The sequence below is a fragment of the Mustela putorius genome, unplaced genomic scaffold (assembly GCF_011764305.1).
Source record: "Mustela putorius furo isolate JIRA1106 unplaced genomic scaffold, ASM1176430v1.1 tig00000174_pilon_pilon_pilon, whole genome shotgun sequence".
Lineage (NCBI taxonomy): Eukaryota > Metazoa > Chordata > Mammalia > Carnivora > Mustelidae > Mustela > Mustela putorius.
The window spans coordinates 44,024,805-44,042,645 of NW_025421304.1; the positions used below are offsets into that span (position 1 = coordinate 44,024,805).

A 17,841-nucleotide genomic window follows, 5' to 3' on the forward strand; every position below is an offset into this window, starting at 1 on the left:
GTGAGTAGGCTGGGGCTCAGTGGGGTACTGCCGCCCCACGGGGCACTTCCCAGTGGGAAGGTGGCCAGTCAGCTCTTGAGCCCCTGGCCCCGGGGTTCAGCAGGGCACAGCTGGGAGCTGAGGAAAACAGACGGGCTTCTAGAAAGTGGAAGAGACTTGGTCAGCCGGATCCTCTGGAGACAGCAAACAGGCTTGTCTGCTGTAGTGTTCTTCCCAACACCCCATCTTTGAGTCAGGAGCCCCTCTGTGTCCTTAGGATGAGGACTGGCCCCTTCCTCCAGGGAGTCTTTCTGTCCTGGATTTCTGTCTGCCAGAGAGCTGGGTTCCCTGCCCTGCCCCCTGCTGTCTCTCCAGCAGGTGGAAAGTGTTTGTTGAATGAATGACTGAAGGAGCATCGAAGTGGCCCACAGGAAGGGCCTGTTTCTGGCAGGATGATGAGAGCGTTGTTTGACTGTCTCAGGAAGCGTGGGGTGTTTTGCCCTCATGGGGCAAAACCAGATCTTGTAACCACAATTCACAAACTAGAGTCAGAATATCCTGAGGGCGTTTCTTTGTCCAATACACAGATCTTTCCTTGACTTTATTTTGCCTTTGGAAGTGAGAAGATGCCCCAGGGCGGGAACCCCTGAGGTCACCGGCTTGGATGGCTCAGCTCTGCCACCAGCCCCAGCTCTGAGCCCTCCCCCCGCTCCAGCCCAGGATCCTGACTGGCTGGTCGCTAGGGCCACCTCCTAGAGCCTGAGCGCAGTCAGCAATGACCCTGAACACCCAGGGGCCTTTGGCTTCCTTTTGTATTCCTCTGGGCAACAAGTGTCTCAGAGTTAATTCTACATCTAGTGAAATCACGTTTTAAAGATCACTTATTGGGGCGCCTGGGTGGCTCAGAGGGTGAAGCCTCTGCTTTCGGCTCGGGTCATGATTTTTTTTTTTTTGGCTCGGGTCAATCTTTTTTAAAAAAGATTTTATTTATTTTCAGACAGAGAAAATGCCTACTTGTGATCTCTGTCTGAAAATAAATTAAAATAAATAAATAAATAAATAAATAAATGTTTTATTTATTTATTTATTTGACAGACAGAGATCACAGACAGGCAGAGAGAGAGGAGGAAGCAGGCTCCCCGCTGAGCAGAGAGCCCGATGCGGGGCTCGATCCCTGGACCCTGGAATCATCACCAGAGCTGGGAAAGGGGGTGACAGCACCTGAGCAGCCTGCCTGGGCCCCAGTGTCTGCAGATGCTGCCCCCCAAGGGAAGGCTCCTCCTCGGCTGCCCCTGCAGGAGCCCAGCCGGCCTGCAGAGGGTGGACAGGGAAGGGGGGCAGGAGGGACCGCAGGGCCATCCACTGTCAGGGCTACGAGGGCTCCTGCCGAGGGGGCCTGGCCCTGAGCGCCTGGCCTGGACCCCGACTGTCTGCTGGCCTCAGGGCCTCACAGACAGCACTCGGGGGTCCTTGGCACATGCACGTGACTCTTCCCCTGTCCACAGTGTTGCCGTGCTGGGCACCGTGGCCCCCAGGCTGGGTCCAGGGACCAGCCCAGCCCCAGCAGGAGGCCCCTCGCCACTCTGCTCCTGTCTAGCTCAGGGGCCGGCTGTTCTGTCCCCAACACATGTCCTCTCTCCCTTCCCCCTGGACTCCTGACCCTGCTGGGGGTCTGGCCCACAGGGGGTAGTCAGGGGGCATCTGAAGCCAATAGTGTGGGGGGGTCTCACCTACGCCCCACGAACGGAAGGCTCAGGGCTAGGTTGAGGCAGAATCAGAGGGGACCCCAGACCCGCTAGGTCACAGTTCAGAGAGTAGGTTTGCTTGACCCCTCGGTGGCTCCTTTTTTCTGTTTTAATTAATTCGATTTTCCATTTTAATGCACATGTTAATAATCTCAAACACTACAAAAAGTAGTAACGTTTATTTATTTTTTTAAAAATATATTTTATTTATTTGACAGACAGAGATCACAAGCAGGCAGAGAAGCAGGCAGAGAGAGAGGGGGAAGCAGGCTCCCCGCTGAGCAGAGAGCCCGATGCGGGGCTCGATCCCAGGACCCCGAGATCATGACCTGAGCCCCCCAGGCGCCCCGAGTAGTAACATTTGTCTCTCTCCCCTCCATCTGGTTCTTCCTCTGAAAGCCAGTGACAACACATCCAGGCCTCCTGCCCTGCCCTGGGCGAGGGTCTTGCTGGGGGGGGGGGGGCAGCTCCTGGGTGATGACAGTGCCCCAGGGCAGGTGCAGAGGGGGCATTCTGCTCAATCGTCTTAGTGTCCCCGAGCAGTGCCTCCCCGAATGTGGGACTGGGGAACGGTCCTCCAGGCCGGGGTCTGTGTCCACCTGCCTCCCCGAGCAAGGCCCTGGTCCTCCTCACCTTCCCTGGGGCTGGGCCCTGACACAGCTCTTCTTCTGCCTCTGTCGCTGTCTGCTGGGCAGCCCTGCCCTCACCCTGGATCTCTCGCTCTGCTGGAGTGTCCCCCTCACTCCCTGAGCTCTGAGAGGGAGAGAGGCCCCTCTCAGCCATGTCCCTCCAGGTCCGGTGTGAGCCACAGCTCTGGGACTGGTGACTGAGGCCCAGGAGAGTCCCACAGCCAGGGAGGAGGCTATGCCCCCACTGTGTCTCCTCCGAGGCTGCTGCCCCAGCCGGCTGTCCCTCACCCTGTGGGATCAGGACAGCTTGCTGCGTGCCTGGAGAGAGTGCTCCCCATGGTATGTGCGCCCAGCCCCGTGGTGAAGCCATCCCACAGCTAGCCTGGTTCCCCACAGATCTTCCTGATTTCGAAAGTCCCCACGGCTCTGCCAGAGGACATTCCGATCCATGATTGCTTTCAGTCCTCTAATAGCTGGAATGTGGGGGAAATCACCCGCCTCCCATGAGATGCATAGAAACCAGGGCCCGAGCCTCTGGGCCGGGCTAGCGCCAACCCCATTCCTGTAACCGAGACAGGACATGGCCTAAGCCTGGGCACAGAAGGTCCTTCTCGACCCCAGGGTGTGAGGGCAGTGGGCAGGGCCTAGAAGACCGGGAGAGAGTGTCTGGGTGGGCATCCCTGGTCCTTGGGGGACAGGCTGCCCGGGGCCTGGTGAGCCCTCCGTGAGCCCCCAGCCCCCAGGCCCCTCATCCCTGGCTCTCAGTTCCTCGGTTCTGATGTTAGTAGACTACCTGAGAGCACCCCACATTCCTGTCTGGGATGCTTTCTTATGGCTGCCAGCCTACCCTGGGGGCCTGAGGCCCAGCCTGCAGGACAGGGGAACACCAGGTCCTAGGGGACAGCCAAATGCACAAGGCTGACTGTGGGCTGGTGTGTATGCGTGTCTGCGGAAACCACAACCAGCTGACATGTGTAAGACATTAAGCCCCCGGGTCCTGCTCTCCGTGGCTGTGATGCATTGCAGAGGCCCCCGGAGGACTTGTTTTTAAAGAGGTGGCTTTTTATGCGAGAGGGAAGCTGACTGGAGAACTCTGGGGTGGGGCGAACTTGAGAGAAACAGAAACCAACCCCCCCACCCAGTCCTCGCACGAGCTGGGAGCAGCGGCCCAGAGGCAGACGGCACATGACATCCTGCTCATGGTGAGTCTTGGGGAGCCTGGGAACTGGGCCTGGGGCCAGGGCACTCAGGGTAGGAGGCCTGTCTCCTCCCACCCCCTGGAGAGCCACCTGACGAGGCTGCATTCATTAGTGGGCACCAGCTGTATGCCCAGGGAGGCTCTGAGCTTGACCAGGGCAGAGGCAGACAGGTTCAGGCATAGCCAACAAAGGAGCGTGTTGTCAGTGAGGGGAAAGAAAGGGCCCAGCAGGCTGGGTTCTGGGATTCTTGGGTGATAGATGGCAGGCAGAGAGGTTAAGGAGGTCACTTCTGTGGGCACCTGAGGGCTGCAGTCGGTGAAGCGTCGACTCTTGATTTCGGCTCAGGTCGTGATCACAGGGTCCCGGGACTGAGCCCTGCATCCAGGTCTGTGCTCAGCGGGGGTCGGCTTGAGGGTTCTGTCTCCCTTCCCCTCCGCCCCTCTCCCTGCTCTGTCTCTCTCTCAAAAAAAAAAAAAAAAAAGGTCACTTCTCGGCTGACCTTGTAGGAGCCTCTTGGGGGAAGTCCTGGGGTGGGGGTGTCGGGGACCCCCTGCTGTGTGGACAGGGGTGTCAGGAGGCTCAGAGCAGTGGAGGGAGACAGCAGGATTCCGCGGTCTCCCCAGGGGGTAGAGGACAAGGTGGGACCAGGAGGGCTGTGGAGAAGCCACCGGCCTGAAGACAACCGTCGGGGGCGACAGAGGTATCATCTCTGCGGATACTGGGGGGCAGAGGTCAGTGTGGTGGCCTCCTGGCTAGGCCTGGAAGGTTGAGGGGCTTAAGGACAGTCTAGGGCCAAGGTACCCTGGGAGAAAGGCTGGAGCCAGCCCTGCGCCCTGGATCCCCCCAGGGACGCCCCGCCGCGCCCCTGCTCCATCCTCCCCGCAAGGGCGTGGGACGTCCGAGCTTTCCTGTCTGTGATGTCCATGGGCACATGTGTGCGTGCGTGGTGGGCCCCAGGCGGGCGTGTCGTCAGGTGTGAACGTGTGCAGGTGCCGGACGTCTGGATGTGGACGTGGGTGCTGTCTGTGGGGGTGTGGGCACGTTTGCGGGCGCGTCTCCATCATGTGTCGCTCTGTCCAGGGCACGCGTTGGGGGCGCACGTCTGTGTGTGGGGTTTCTGTGTGTGTGTGTGTTTCCGCATGTGTGTGTTCACGCTGTAGGGCACATGCGCCTGTGAAGGGGGGGTCACATATCTAGGGGTCTCCACGCTGCGCTGAGCCACCTGCCTGGGCTGGTCCTCTGACCAGCTGGTGGGAGAGGCTTTCTTGGGTCTCCCGCGAGGAGGCAGTGTTGGTGGAATTCAACTGATAGTTCCTGGTCCTCGGCTTCTGGGAGGGGCCAAGGACCGAGGCCTCTGGTGGCCCCCTGGCTGCGCGTGCGGCAGGTTTGCACAGAGGTCCTGCCGGCCGGTGGGGCGCGCCCCGGCCGCTGTCGCTGCGCGTGTTGTTTCCCCATGGCTCTGGCTGAGACTTGGTGGTACTGTTCTGTTTCCATGTGTTTATTTTCACTGTGTTTCTTCTGCTTACCGCAAGTGCTGCTGACTTCTCAATAATAACACTTTTCCCGTTATTTAAATAAAAAGTGAGACAATCGCAAGCACACTGCTGAGCACTCCCCGGAAAGCCGGGCTGGAGGCAAGGATTGGGTGGAGGCTGTTTGCATGGGACATGGCCGTGGGGCCACGAGGAGGGGAGGGTCTGAAAGAGCCTCATCGGGGGCCTCACCATTACTCCCAGGGACCAGCTGGGAAGAGCACTGGCCTGGCGTCAATCCCTCGTGGAGGGCCACCGATGGCAGACCCATGTTGTCTGAAACCAAGATGTGAGGCGGGCCCAGGAGGCCTCTCCTGGTTGGAGGAAGCAACCGTGGAGCACAGAGGGGGCGGCAGCCGGGATTGGGAGGCAGAGCCGCTCTGCTCTCCGTGAAGTTTGGATTAGTCACGCCCATTTCGCAGACAGGAAGACCGACGTCACTGGTGACAGTGAAGTGGCCGGTGTGTCAGTTCTCTCCTGCTGCATAACACGTGGTCCTACCGCGTAGCAGCGGGTGCACACCATCACGTTCACGCCCTCCTTTCTGTGGGCCGGGGCTGCATCAGGGCCTGCGGGGCCGGCGGGTCTCTGGCCCCTGGGCTGGGCCTCAGCCGGAAGCCTTGGAAGTGGTGCTGAGATCACCAGAAAGCTTGTGTCTGTCTGTCTGCCGGGGCCGCACTGGGGCTGTTGGCAAGAACACAGCCAGGCCAGGTGTCCGGAGGACGGAGCCAGGCAGGAGCACAGAAGTCACGCCTGCCACCTTCTGTCAGCCAGGAGGCTCGAGGCAGTCACCTCTCCACGGACCACTCAGCGTTGCACCGTGAGGGTAGCCCGTGGGCGGGGAGGCTCTGCGGCAGCCGTCTCCGGGAAGTGCGACCTGCCACGGCGTGGGGTCCCAAGCCAGGACTGTCTCGTTGTGAAGCACGGGCTCTGGGCTCTTCGCAAAAGAGGCCTCCCCCTCCTCATCTCCCTCCTCATAGTGAATCCTTAAAAATGAATAGCCGGGGCCAGGCCATCCCCTGGCTCTCTCCCTGGACCGCTGCTGCATGGGGTTGTGGAGGATGGATGCCACGCAGCCCCCGCAGCCAGGGGAGACGCTGGAAGGGGCAGTGAATGCCATGAGAAGCCCCCCAACTTCCTCACCTGCCTCCTCCAGGGGCTAATGGAAGCGCAGACCCCTGTTCTTGTGTATTTGGGTAAGAAGAAGAGAATCCAAAAGAGCTCACATCAGAGAGAGAGAGTGGTCAAGCAGAGGGGCAGAGGCAGAGGGAAAGGGAGATGCAGGCTCCCCGCTAAGCAGGGAGCCCAGGGTGGGCCTCGATGCCAGGACCCCGGGGTTGAGACCTGACCTGAAGGCGGATGCTTCACAGACTGAGCCCCTGAAGCGCCCAGCACTGACCAGTTATGAGGAGAACATAAAGACACGTGCATTCAAGGACTCAGACACTTACTTCCCACATACCCACTGCTAAGGAACGATTTAAGGACCAGCTCTAACAAAATAAGAACATAAACCAAAAAGAGAGCTAGGCACATAGTGGAGACATTAAGCGGAAACCAGATCCAAAGTAAGGGGCCACGAGACGAAGCCCGGCACTTGGGAGACGGACAATACGGCAATAGCACCGGGAGGACAGGGAGGAGGAGCAGAGACTCCAGGGGAGCGACGAAGCCGTCCGGAGCAAACGGGCTTACGTGGGAGCTCAGAGCGCCTTGGCCCACGGGGCGTGGTTCTGGGAGGCTCCCAGGTTAGCGCTTCCAACAGGACTCAGTGACTTCTGCTCTGCAGAGAGACCGAGGCTGAGGAGACCCAGCAGCCTGACCCCAAGCCCACTCAGCCTCGCTGCCTCGTCCCCCACAAGTTATGAGCCAGACAAAGAAGTGATGGGAAACGGGACCCTCAGTGTGGGCCTAAGCCTCCGCCCGGACAGCTCGGAGCCGGATCACCCTCGGTGTGACGCTCTGAACCATCATGACGTCCGACCAAGGTCACATGGAGCCTCCCACGTGTTGCTGACCCCAGTGGCCTGGAGTCCTCTCCTCTGAGTGGCACCCTACTACTACTCAGGAGCAGGGGGTGTGGTCCCGTGCACAGCTCGACTCCTGGAGATGCTGCCCTGTGTCCTGGGCAGCCGGTGTTAGGGCACAGAGTGGGCCTCCCAGAGGCGCGTGCCGGTGGAGCTGTGTTGGAGTTGGGCACAGAAGGGGAGGTCAGAATACTGGCCCTGTCTTCACTTGAAAGTTTATCTTTTATTCATGTATTTTTTTTGCACAAATGTTTGATTTTTAGAAATACTGCACTGATGTACTATTCACTTTGAGGCCTGAAGTATCGGTGGGCCCCTCCACTGTGGAGTTTGACCTGAAGCCAGTGCTTGCCTCTTCTCGCACCCCACCGGGCTCTCTGAGTACCGGGGAGAAGCAGGGAGCCGGCTCCAGAGACCCGAACCCTGCGAGTGCAAACAGGAAGTCCAGGCACAATGAGCAAAGCTGCACGTAAAGTCAGGGCCATGGAGCCCGTCACTCAGGTGAATTCTGAATTTGAAAAACAGAAGGTCAAAACCAAGGGTCAGGAGGGTTTCAAAAGGACGGACACCGGGGCCATCTGGGGATGGATGAAGGGAAGGAGACCTCGAGGACCTACAAGACCGTGTACGAACAAGGGGCAGACCCGAGCATCACGGTCGCAGTGCCGGATGGCGGACCCCGGAGGGTCAGGCTCGCTACCCGTGTGAACGCACGAGGGTGTCACCGTGCCTGGGGAACAGCCCAAGAAAGTAAGACAAGTGAGACATAGATTCAAATAAATATCTACCAAGAGAAGAGAAAGTAAGGAACTTCCTGAGTGTGAGTGATATGGAATTGAAATAACCTGAAAATTACGGCAAAAGCAAAAACCCGCGGAGGGGCCAGGGCAGGACAGGAAAGAGCAGACCGGCTGGAACACATTTAGAGCGAGCTCAGATGAGGCTAAGAAATACGATCCCATCATGTGCTCTTGGGATCCAACTCAGGAAGGAGAAGAAAAGTTAGAAATAAAGAGACGTGAAGATAGGGTAAGCACACGTTACTAAAGGCAGAGAACGGATTCCAGGAGAGGTTCTCAGAGAAGGGGGCTCTCCGTGGGGAAGGCCGGCCCGCAGCCACCAGCAGACCAAAGTCCGCCCATGAAGGGGCGTCCAGGCCTCAAAGAGACTGTCATGGAGGTCAGAGGTAAGGGTCACCGGAGTCTGCAGCAGGCCACCGCGGAGGGCAAGCAGGTGCATGTGTCTCCTCCACAGGGACTCCTGGCTCCATCTGGCCCTGGGCTTCCTGGCAGCACCCTCCCCACCCCCTACCGTGGTCTGCTCAGAGCCCAGGGCCCAGAGCGTGGGCCTGGACTCTGCTCCTCACCCATCAAGGCAGGTCTTCTCTGGTCAGGACTGGGTGAGGCTCAAACCCCCTGGCCAGGTTCAGGGGAGACCCGGGGGTCCTGGCAGAGAAAGTGGTTAATGGGGACTGGGTCCAGGGGCACCAGGACATCCCTGCACCCCAGGGTCGTGGCTCCTCCCCGGGCTTGGGAGTGGTGGGTGGAGGAACAGGGGGTGGAGTGGAGAAAGGCTGCTACCCTCAGCTCGGCCCCCGGGGGGCTTCCCACCACCGCCTCAACAGGGAGAAATGGGCAGAGGCCCAGGCACAGACACTCCGCTCATGGTGGCAGCCAGGGCTGGGACGCGACCTCCTCTCTCAGGCGAGCAGCAGGGCCCGTCCTTGGAGGTGGGGCGAGCAGAGGGTGTGCTCCCCAGGGAAGGTCTGCTTGAGGCTCCAACGCTGTCCAGGGCAGAGGCCTCAGGGACCTTGGTGAGTGTGCAGGGTCCATGTGCCCCTACCACCTGAGAGGGCCCTATAGGCCCGGAGCAGACTGGGGTCTCTCTCCCTCACCCATACCTCTCACCAGCCTTGCTGGCCTGGCTCGCTCCCAGCCCTGCTGCACCCCAGAGCCCTGGATGCTGGCCTAGGCCTGGGACCAACCCTCTGGTCTCAGCAGGGACTGGGCTCTGGGAGCCCCGAGTGGGCAGCAGGGCTGAGAAACGCTGACACCCCAGATTTCTGACCCAAGCCCCCACGGTTTGCCTGTCAGCTGGAAGCCTGCATCCAGGCAGTGGGTGGCGGGGACATCTGTGTGCTGCAGGCCCCCGGCCCTAGGGTCTGTGTGTGGTGGGAGCCTCCCCGGGGTGGGGACCAGGCGCCACCCTTTGTGTTCATGCTCTCGTAAGGGCAGACACCGGTTGCATCACGAGGGCGACTCTGACCGGTGTCCCAGTTCTTTGCAGATGTCAGTCCGCAGGTTGCGGTGAGAGTGAGGACACCGTTAACACTCGTTGACTCTCCCAAGTCTGCTCTTTCACCCAGCCTTGGGTGCTCCCCTGGGTCATTGGCCTGTGACAATGCCTGGGCTGGGCTGCCAGTGACACCCAGCACCCAGGAGCCAGGACTCTCCCTCGGCCCAGCCCACCTCCTTCCCAGGAAAGTGCTGGTTACTGATTGAACGCGGGAGCCTGGCGTGGACGGCTCCTGGCCGGGATCGCCCGACCGAAGACCTCTGCTTCCTCTTCTGCACACAGAGCAGCGCCTTGCAGAGCAGCCGGGCTCTGTGGTGCCCCCAGCAGCAAGGTTTGGACGGACGCCCCACAGCGTGGCGGGCAGGACCCTGCGGACGGCAGCATGCAGACGGTCTGGTGGCTCTGGCCCCTCGTGGCCCTCTGCTCCGGAGACCAGTTCCGGGGTGAGGCTGAGAAGATCATGCGGGCCACACCTGTCATCGACGGGTAAGCCACCACTCGTGTGACAGAGCTGGGGATGGGGCTGGGGGGCCAGCGGCTCTTACGCCGCTAACTCGAGGACAGCCGTTCTCTGCTGCGACTCGGGGTCTCCGTCCACGGCGTGCCCCTTCCCCTTTGCTGGTCTCAGCTTCTTCTGGGGTCTCTTAGGGCCCCTCAGAGAGTCAGCAGGAATGGAGCAGGTCCAAGACCTCAGGCCCTCAGCAGCTCCTGGGGTCCCCAACATCCCGCCCCCTGCACCCTAGGGGCCAGATCCCAGCTCGGAGTGGGTGTTGGGTGCGGAGGGCTGGAGGTGCTGGGGCCTGGCCCCAGGTGTGCCTCCAACGAGCCGCAGAGCCCAAGGAGCCATATCTCCTCTTGGGGCCTCCGCGTCTTCACCTGAAGCTGCGGGAAGAGTGGCATCTACCACAGGCCCCTGGGAGGCCTTTCCTGGGCCTCTTGGCCACCCTCTGAGCCTCTCCTGCATGCCCCTGGAGGAGACTGCATCACGCTCCAGGACCACTCATTCCTGCTGACCCCTTTCCAGCCCCCATGTCCACCTCCACCGGGTCACCAGTGAGACTCTGACTGTCGTGGCTTCCACCAACTGAGATCTGCTCTCAATGCTGTGGCCAGAGGGAGTCTGGGAGACATGAGTTCCAGTCCTGTCCTTCTGGCTCAAAGTCCCCACCCGCCATGGCTCCCACTGAGCTCAGAGTATGGCCCGAGTCCTCCACTGGCCTCCGAGCCCCCTCCCTGCCACCCTTGGCCATCCCCATGCCCCTGGATGCTCCAGGCAGGCTCCCCCGTCCCTGCTTGTCCTCACACCCATGCTGCCACCCCCATCTCCTCCCGGGATTGCTGACCTGTGTGCAGTGCCAGCTGGGCGCGCACCCCAGCCTTCCCACCCTGGCTGCCCTTCCTGTCGCCGGTCCCCGCAGACCCCCCTTCCCTCCGTGCCCCGTCCGTAGAGCGACGGGCGGCGCACTGGCACACCCTTGGCAGGGGCATGTTAGGACTGCTCCCATGTGTCTCTGGCACCCAGTAAGTGATCAGTGAATGTTACAGTCATTGTTAGATTTTGGCAGATGCTCTGGGCTTTGTCGGTCACAAAACTCTGCAAGTAAAAAAGAGAAAATGGGCTGTGTCCTTCTAAGGGAGCCCCAGGGAGCTGCGGCAGCCCTAGAGAAGGGAGGGGCCGCCAGAGACTAGTGTGCACGCCTCTGCCCTTGCTTTCTCCCCTGTGTCTCCTTCCTGGCCCCAGGGTCCCCTCACATGTGCTCCGTGGGGGATGAAGCATGGAGAAGTGTGTGCAGGAGCTGCTGTCCTGGGCTCCCACCCTGGATGGAGCCCCTGCTGTCTGGTAGGAGGCCAACAGTATGAGACTGGGAAGGTGCTCTGCTCCTTCATTCTGAGGGGCTGGAGGAGGGTAGCTGGGCACAGAGAGGGAGGTCTGAGCACAGGGGGTGGGGGTCCAGAGGCCTGTATGGGGGGCATAATATGGATCAAAGAGCCTAGACAGCCAGGAATATGCAGGGAACTGGGATTCGGGGATCTGGGATTGTCCAAAGAGCTAGCAAGTTAAGACTAGAATGATAGGACCAAAACCAATACTAGCAGATAGGTTAGGGTTAGCTACCTGCATTACTTGTGCAGGTGAGAGACCCAAGGAAGTGGTTTCAGCAAGAGAAATCTAGAGGCAGTCTTGGCATGGTGTTCCGTAATGGAACATGGTGGCCATCATTCCCGTAGTCGCCTCGTGGTGCAAAGCCGCTGCACCAGCTCCAGCCTTTACATCTGCATTCTGGCCAGCAGGAATGAGGAAGGACACAGAAAGGGCAAAGAGTGAGCAACAGCTGTCTGTCAACCAGAGCTTTTGGAAGCTGCCAAAGGGTGGAACTTAGTCACATGGCCACACCCGGTTATTAAGCGGCAGGAAAGTATCTTTATTTCAAATGGCCATGTTCCCTGCTAAAAATAGGGGGTTTGGGGGACACCTGGGTGGGTCAGTCGATGAAGTGTCTGCCTTTGGCTCAGATCATGATCCCAGGGTTCTGGGATCGAGTCCTGCAGTCGGACTCCTAGCTCAGCAGAGACCCTCCTGCTGCCCCTGCTGTGCTCTCTTTCTCTGACAAGGAAGTACTCTTTTAAAAGAAATAGGAGGTGCTCTTACCAAGGAAAAGGTGGAGAATGGATAACAAGCCACCAGCAGTCTCCTACAATACCTAGCTGTCCTTTAAGTGCTTGGAACTGTCACCTCCCCCCTTCGAGCAGGGATCGCATCCTCAGATCACCACTGGGGACACCGCCCCTGCCACACAGATAAGGAGGGTGGGTCCAGCAGGCTCCGGAGCAGCGGTGCTGACCGCAGGGCGAAGGTGGCCTCTGTTCCCCACCCTGGGCTCCAGTGAAAGTGCCCCTCCCTCCTGGAGGGTTCCTGGCCGGTGGCTGGAGGGTGTAAAGTCCTGTCCAGGGGCCCTGCCCAGCCCTGCCCCAGGCAGCACCCAGTGGCATCCGGGCTCTGGTGTTCACCTTCCCATCCACCTCTCGGTGCCCAGAAGCGTCCTGACCACCAGCTCACACCCTGCACATCGGAATGCATTAGTGGTGGGAGCCCCCCAGGAGAATAGGGGCGGCTGGCCTGCGAGGCCCAGGTCCTAGCAGTTACTCATCTACCTCGGGCTTCCCCACAGGTGTCCCGCAGTCCAGGCTTGGCCGATTCAAGCGCAGGTTCCGACGGCGCAGGGCTGAGCTGGGCCTGAGACTCTGCGTTTCCCATCAGTTCCCTGGCCCACCCTCTTCCACATGTGGAGCTTAGGGGGACCTGGCGGCCCAGAGGTCTTTTGCCCTTCAGGCTGCAACTTGTTCCTGGGTCCAGGAAGCAATCTGCTCCCTCCCCCGCAGTGGGTTCTGCCTTTGCAGCCCCAACCAGCTGCTGATGTTCCAGCCCACTCCCCCTCCCCTCTCTCCCTCCCAAGCTCTCACCCCTACTGGCTCCTGGGAAAACTCAGAGGGGCCTCAGTCCTTGCGGAGCATATCAGGACGTGCTTGGTCCCATGTCCCAGTGCCCTGCTCCTGCTGCCCCAGGAGTAAGGGGTGGGGGTGCCAGGCCCCCAGAGGCAGGCCACATCCACATCCCCACCCCTCCCAACAAGGAGAGGATTTCATCTTTTTTTTTAAATATTTTATTTATTTGTGGGCGCCTGGGTGGCTCAGTGGGTTAAAGCCTCTGCCTTCGGCTCAGGTCATGATCCCAAAGTCCTGGGATCGAGTCCTGCATCGGGCTCTCTGCTCAGCGGGGAGCCCGCTTCCCCTCCTCTCTGCCTGCCTCTCTGCCTGCTTGTGATCTCTGTCAAATAAATAAAAATCTTTGAAAAAAAAAAAGATTTTATTTATTTATTTGACACAGAGAGAGAAATCACAAGTAGGCAGACAGGCAGGGAGGGGGAAGCAGGCTTCCTGCCAAGCAGAGAGCCCGATGCGGGGCTCGATCTCAGGACCCTGGGATCATGAACTGAGCCGGAGGCAGAGGCTTAACACACTGAGCCACCCAGGCGCCCCAAGGATTTCATCTCTAACTTGGGAAGACAGTCAGGGTCAGGGTCTCGCACCCAGCTACCCAGGGTCAGCCAGCCCTGTCTGAACCCCTGCCCCTGCTGCCACGCTGCTTCTCCCTCTTCCATGGGGACGATCCTCGGAGGGAAGACCCCCCCAGAGGCGCTCTCAGCTCCCAGTCCCCTGCTGGAGCTTCCGGGAGCAGCTACCCTGCAGGTTTAGCTAAGGAGCCCGGTACCACCCCTGTGGCTGGCTCCAGTCTGTGTGGCCATCCTGCCTGCCTCCCACCCTCTCTTCTGGCCTCCCCCAGGCACAACGACCTTCCATGGCAGCTGCTAACCATGTTCAACAACCAGCTCCAGGAGAAGGCGGCCGACCTGACAAGCCTCGCCCAGACCCACACCAACATCCCCAAGCTCAGGGCTGGTTTTGTGGGGGCCCAGGTATGGCTCAGCTCAGCCCCGCACTGGCCTCTGCCCAGGTCCTGGCTAAGGGGCTAGCCCTCACTTGCGGGGGGTATGCCTGGGAACCTTAGGGCCCCGAGCCTTCAGGGGGTCTCCGAGCCACACAGGCCAGGGGAGGGCTTCCGAGACAGGAAGGAATTGGGACGGCGTGCATTTGGGCGAGGGGCCCAGAACCTCAGTGCCCCGCCCCTCTCCCCTGGGCCCCCAGTTCTGGTCTGCATACACCCCCTGCGACACCCAGAACAAGGACGCCGTGAGGAGGATCCTGGAGCAGATCGACGTCATCCACCGCATGTGCCACATGTACCCCGAGACCTTCGTGTGTGTCACCAACAGCACAGGTGGGTGCCGGTGCAGCCCGCCCCCTGGAGCCCCTGCTCCTCTCCACCCCAGCCCGGTGCCGCTCAGGGGTGCCCTCTTTGGAAGCCCCGGGACACCCTGGGCTGCCCCCAGCTGGCTATCCTCGCAGGCATCCGGCAGGCCTTCCAGGAGGGGAGGGTAGCCAGTCTCATCGGCGTGGAGGGTGGCCACTCCATTGACAGCAGCCTGGGCGTCCTGCGGGCTCTCTACCACCTGGGCATGCGCTACCTGACCCTCACCCACAGCTGCAACACGCCCTGGTAAGGGCCCCCAGGAATGGCCTGCACCGTGCGGGAGGGTCCTGGGCCCGGGGTCCAACACAAGCCCTCCCCTCCTCCTGTACCTACCTGTCCTGGGGTGGGGATCGGGCGGTGTCTGGGACATGGGCAGACCAGGATGACCACTCTGCCCCTGGGACACCTGCTGTCCCCTTTCCCAGGGCTGACAACTGGCTCGTGGACACCGGAGAGGATCAGGCCCAGAGCCAAGGCCTGTCAGAGTTTGGCCAGGTGAGGGGGGCATTCGGCAGGGACCACAGTCCCCTTGGAGAAGTGACCCAGCAGACAGGGTGTCGTGTCTCGGGCCCTCGGCTTATAATCAGCTGGAGCTGGCAGGGGTTGTCCCCGGGTGGGCACATGCCGGAACCTGCAGGTCACCCCCCGTCCCCGAAGAGTTCACAAGCACCTGGCCCAGCCCGGTAACCTGCCCAATCCCACGCCCAATGCCCAGACTTGTCAGGGGAGCTGCGGCGAGCCCCAGAGGGCCGCGCAAACACCAGTGTGCTCAGTGCAGCCTTGCTGGCCTCCGCGGCCGTGTCCATGCAGAGCGTGGTGAGGGAAATGAACCGACTGGGTGTCATCATCGACCTGGCCCACGTGTCCGTGGCCACCATGAAGGCTGCCCTGCGTCTGTCCAAGGCTCCCATCATCTTCAGCCACTCCTCAGCCTACAGCCTGTGCAGACACCGGCGCAATGTGCCGGATGACGTGCTCCAGCTGGTGGTGAGGGACTGCGGGCCAGGGCGCGGGGGTCTGGCCTGCTCCCGCGGCTGCGGCGCCCCTCCCGCACCCACCGCTGTCCCCTTCTTCTGAGCAGAACCAGACAGGCAGCCTGGTGATGGTGAACTTCTACAACGACTACGTCTCCTGCCAACAGCAGGCCACCCTGTCCCAGGTAGCAGGTAGGTGGACGTGAGCGGCCACAGCAGTGGGGGGGGGCGGTCGAGGGCGGCTGCTGGGACCCACACCCACTGCCTTCTTTGGCAGACCATCTGGACCACATCAAGAAGGTGGCTGGAGCCGGAGCTGTGGGCTTTGGTGGGGACTATGACGGTGTCTCCAGGTAAGGGGCAAGGCCGGGGTCCTGTAGAGGAGCCAGGAGGGTCAGCCCCCCCCCCCAACATGTTATGAGGGGCTGAAGCTAGAAAGTGACTGCAGAGAAGCCGGGCATGTCTCCCTCTCAAGGCGTGGGAAGCTCTGATCTGTGGGGGGGTGGCGGGTCAAGGCCCTGACCCTGGAATGCAGAGCCTGGTTCTCTCTGTCCTCACCTCAGGCTCCCCTCGGGGCTTGAGGACGTGTCCAAGTACCCAGACCTGGTGGCCGAGCTGCTCAGGAGGCGGTGGACAGAGGCAGAGGTCAGGGGCGCGCTGGCCGACAACCTGCTCAGGGTCTTTGAGGCCGTGGAACAGGTGAGGACGGTCGCTGCCGAGTCAGCCTTCCGTGCAGGCATGAAGGCCTGCAGCCCCCCATGTCTTTCCCCAGGTGAGCGACCACGCGGGAACCCCTGAGGAGGTGCCCATCCCCCTGGGCGAGCTGCAGGGTTCCTGCAGGACGACATACGGCTACTCAGAGGCTCCCAGCTTCCACCCTCCGCCGGGGGCCCTGCTGGCGTCCCTCAGCACCATCCTCCTTGGCCTGTGTCTTCTGTGATACCCTGGGGTCTGGACCTCAGGGGCTCCTACAGCTCTGGGGAGACCGTGGCCACCGGAGCAGGGAGATGCCAGGGAGCCGCCCCCCACGCACAAAGCCTGGCCTCTCCAGAGCACGTACCTGGGAGGGCGGACAGCTGTGGGCAGGCCTGACCCAGACACGCCACAGGCAACACGACCATCAATAAAGGCAAAGACCCTTCTGAGTCAAGAGGGTGTGTGTCCTCAGCACCCCGGCCCTGGAGGGGGTCTCCTGGGCACCCAAGGGCAAATTCTGTAAAAATGGTCCCAGGCTGGACCTCCAGACACAGCAGCACCTGGGTCCTGGGAGAGCCGGGTCAGAAAGGGCACAGCCTGGGCACGGCCTCCATCTCTGAAAACACCATGGAGGCCGCAGTTGCCCCTCCCCCACACACCCCACACCACGATGCACACACGTGTGCCCACCCTCATGCCACCTGTGTGCCCACAGCTCACCCCTCGGCCCTGCTCCCCTGTTTTAGGCTGGAGCCTCTACGAACACTGCGCCTGGACAGGTACAGGCTTTACTACCGCAGGAGGGACCCCCTGCCCAGGTGCTCTGCGCTCTGAGGTGCCCACACATCAGTGGACAGCTGTGCAGCCGCCACCTGAGCCTGGCTGCCCTTGGCCCGTGAGGGTCCCAGCCTCTCACTCCCAGGCAGGTCTGCTGTGCCCAGAGGGACGCTGGTGAGGATGTGTGGATCACTTTGGAGGGATTTAATGTTAGATCGTTTCTGTCCCGAGTTGGCCAGGTCCCGCCCACAGCCCCCCATTCCGCCACAGGGGCTTTTCTGGCAGAGGCCGTGGGAAGGGCCCCTCCGGTGGGCTGCAGGAGTGGAACGGCGAATCCTGCCACGTGCACCACCCCGTAACCACCCCAGAGAGGCCACAGCTGCCGGTGCCACCCAGAGCCTGGCCTGGCCCCAGGGGGCTCACCGCTGTGTGCTGTCAATGTGTCCCGCCACAGTTCATTCCCGTGTTCACTCGAGCTTGTTCCAACCTCGAGAGACGCCTCCTGAGGCTGCGCGAACCCCCTCCCCAGGCTGCGGCAAGCTTCCTCCAGGGCCCACTTCTTCCCTGATGAGGCCCACAGGGGGTGCACAACCAGGGGTCCCGTGCACAAGCAGATGTGCACGGCGTTGCCTGTGCACGGCGTGAGGGACCTGGGAGCTGGAGACTGTCCCCAGCCAAGGACAAGCCAGGATTGGGTCCCAACTCTTGAGTCCTGGCACATTTCACATGTCTGAAAACCAGTTCAAGACCAGGCCAGAGGGGGCACCCACGGGGCTCACAAATGAAGGACGGGGACCACCGCCCACGCACGTGCGAGAGGAGCAGGAACATTACAGGGAAGCGCCGGGAGCCCGAGGAAGGGCTGCGCGCGCCGTCCGCGGCTCAGCAAGCAGTCCCTCGGAGGGGCGGTCAACAGTCCTCCGTGGTTCGTGGCAAGACAAATGAGCGAAGCCAGGAGGACACGGAGGCTGATTTCTGCTGTCAGGGAAGTTACACGTGAGGAGGGGATGGCCAGACTGAGCCCGAGCAGGGCAAATGTGTGGTTTCTGGGGCCCAGTGGGGTGTCCATGTGTGGTTTCTGGGGCCCACAGCGGGAAACACCCACAGGCCCACGCGGA

General features: G+C 61.1%; 1 protein-coding gene across 3 annotated transcripts; it reads left to right on the forward strand.

The window, feature by feature from the left end:
* The first annotated feature begins 2,902 nt into the window (after positions 1 to 2,902).
* On the forward strand, positions 2,903 to 16,400 carry DPEP1 (dipeptidase 1). 3 transcript variants are annotated; one of them, XM_004753790.3, is made up of 11 exons: positions 2,906 to 3,555; positions 9,689 to 9,892; positions 13,749 to 13,881; positions 14,111 to 14,243; positions 14,372 to 14,522; positions 14,702 to 14,771; positions 15,087 to 15,263; positions 15,358 to 15,442; positions 15,528 to 15,603; positions 15,814 to 15,949; positions 16,023 to 16,400. In XM_004753790.3, exons 2-11 carry the CDS (start codon positions 9,789 to 9,791, stop codon positions 16,188 to 16,190), a joined length of 1,233 nt encoding a protein of 410 aa, XP_004753847.1. In that variant the 5' UTR covers positions 2,906 to 3,555; positions 9,689 to 9,788; the 3' UTR covers positions 16,191 to 16,400. The 3 variants fall into 3 exon arrangements, with proteins under 3 accessions (XP_012912356.1, XP_004753847.1, XP_012912355.1); XM_013056901.2 differs by lacking the exon at positions 2,906 to 3,555 and adding an exon at positions 3,657 to 3,937; XM_013056902.2 differs by lacking the exon at positions 15,087 to 15,263 and having other exon boundaries at positions 2,903 to 3,555.
* The last annotated feature ends 1,441 nt before the right edge of the window (positions 16,401 to 17,841 follow it).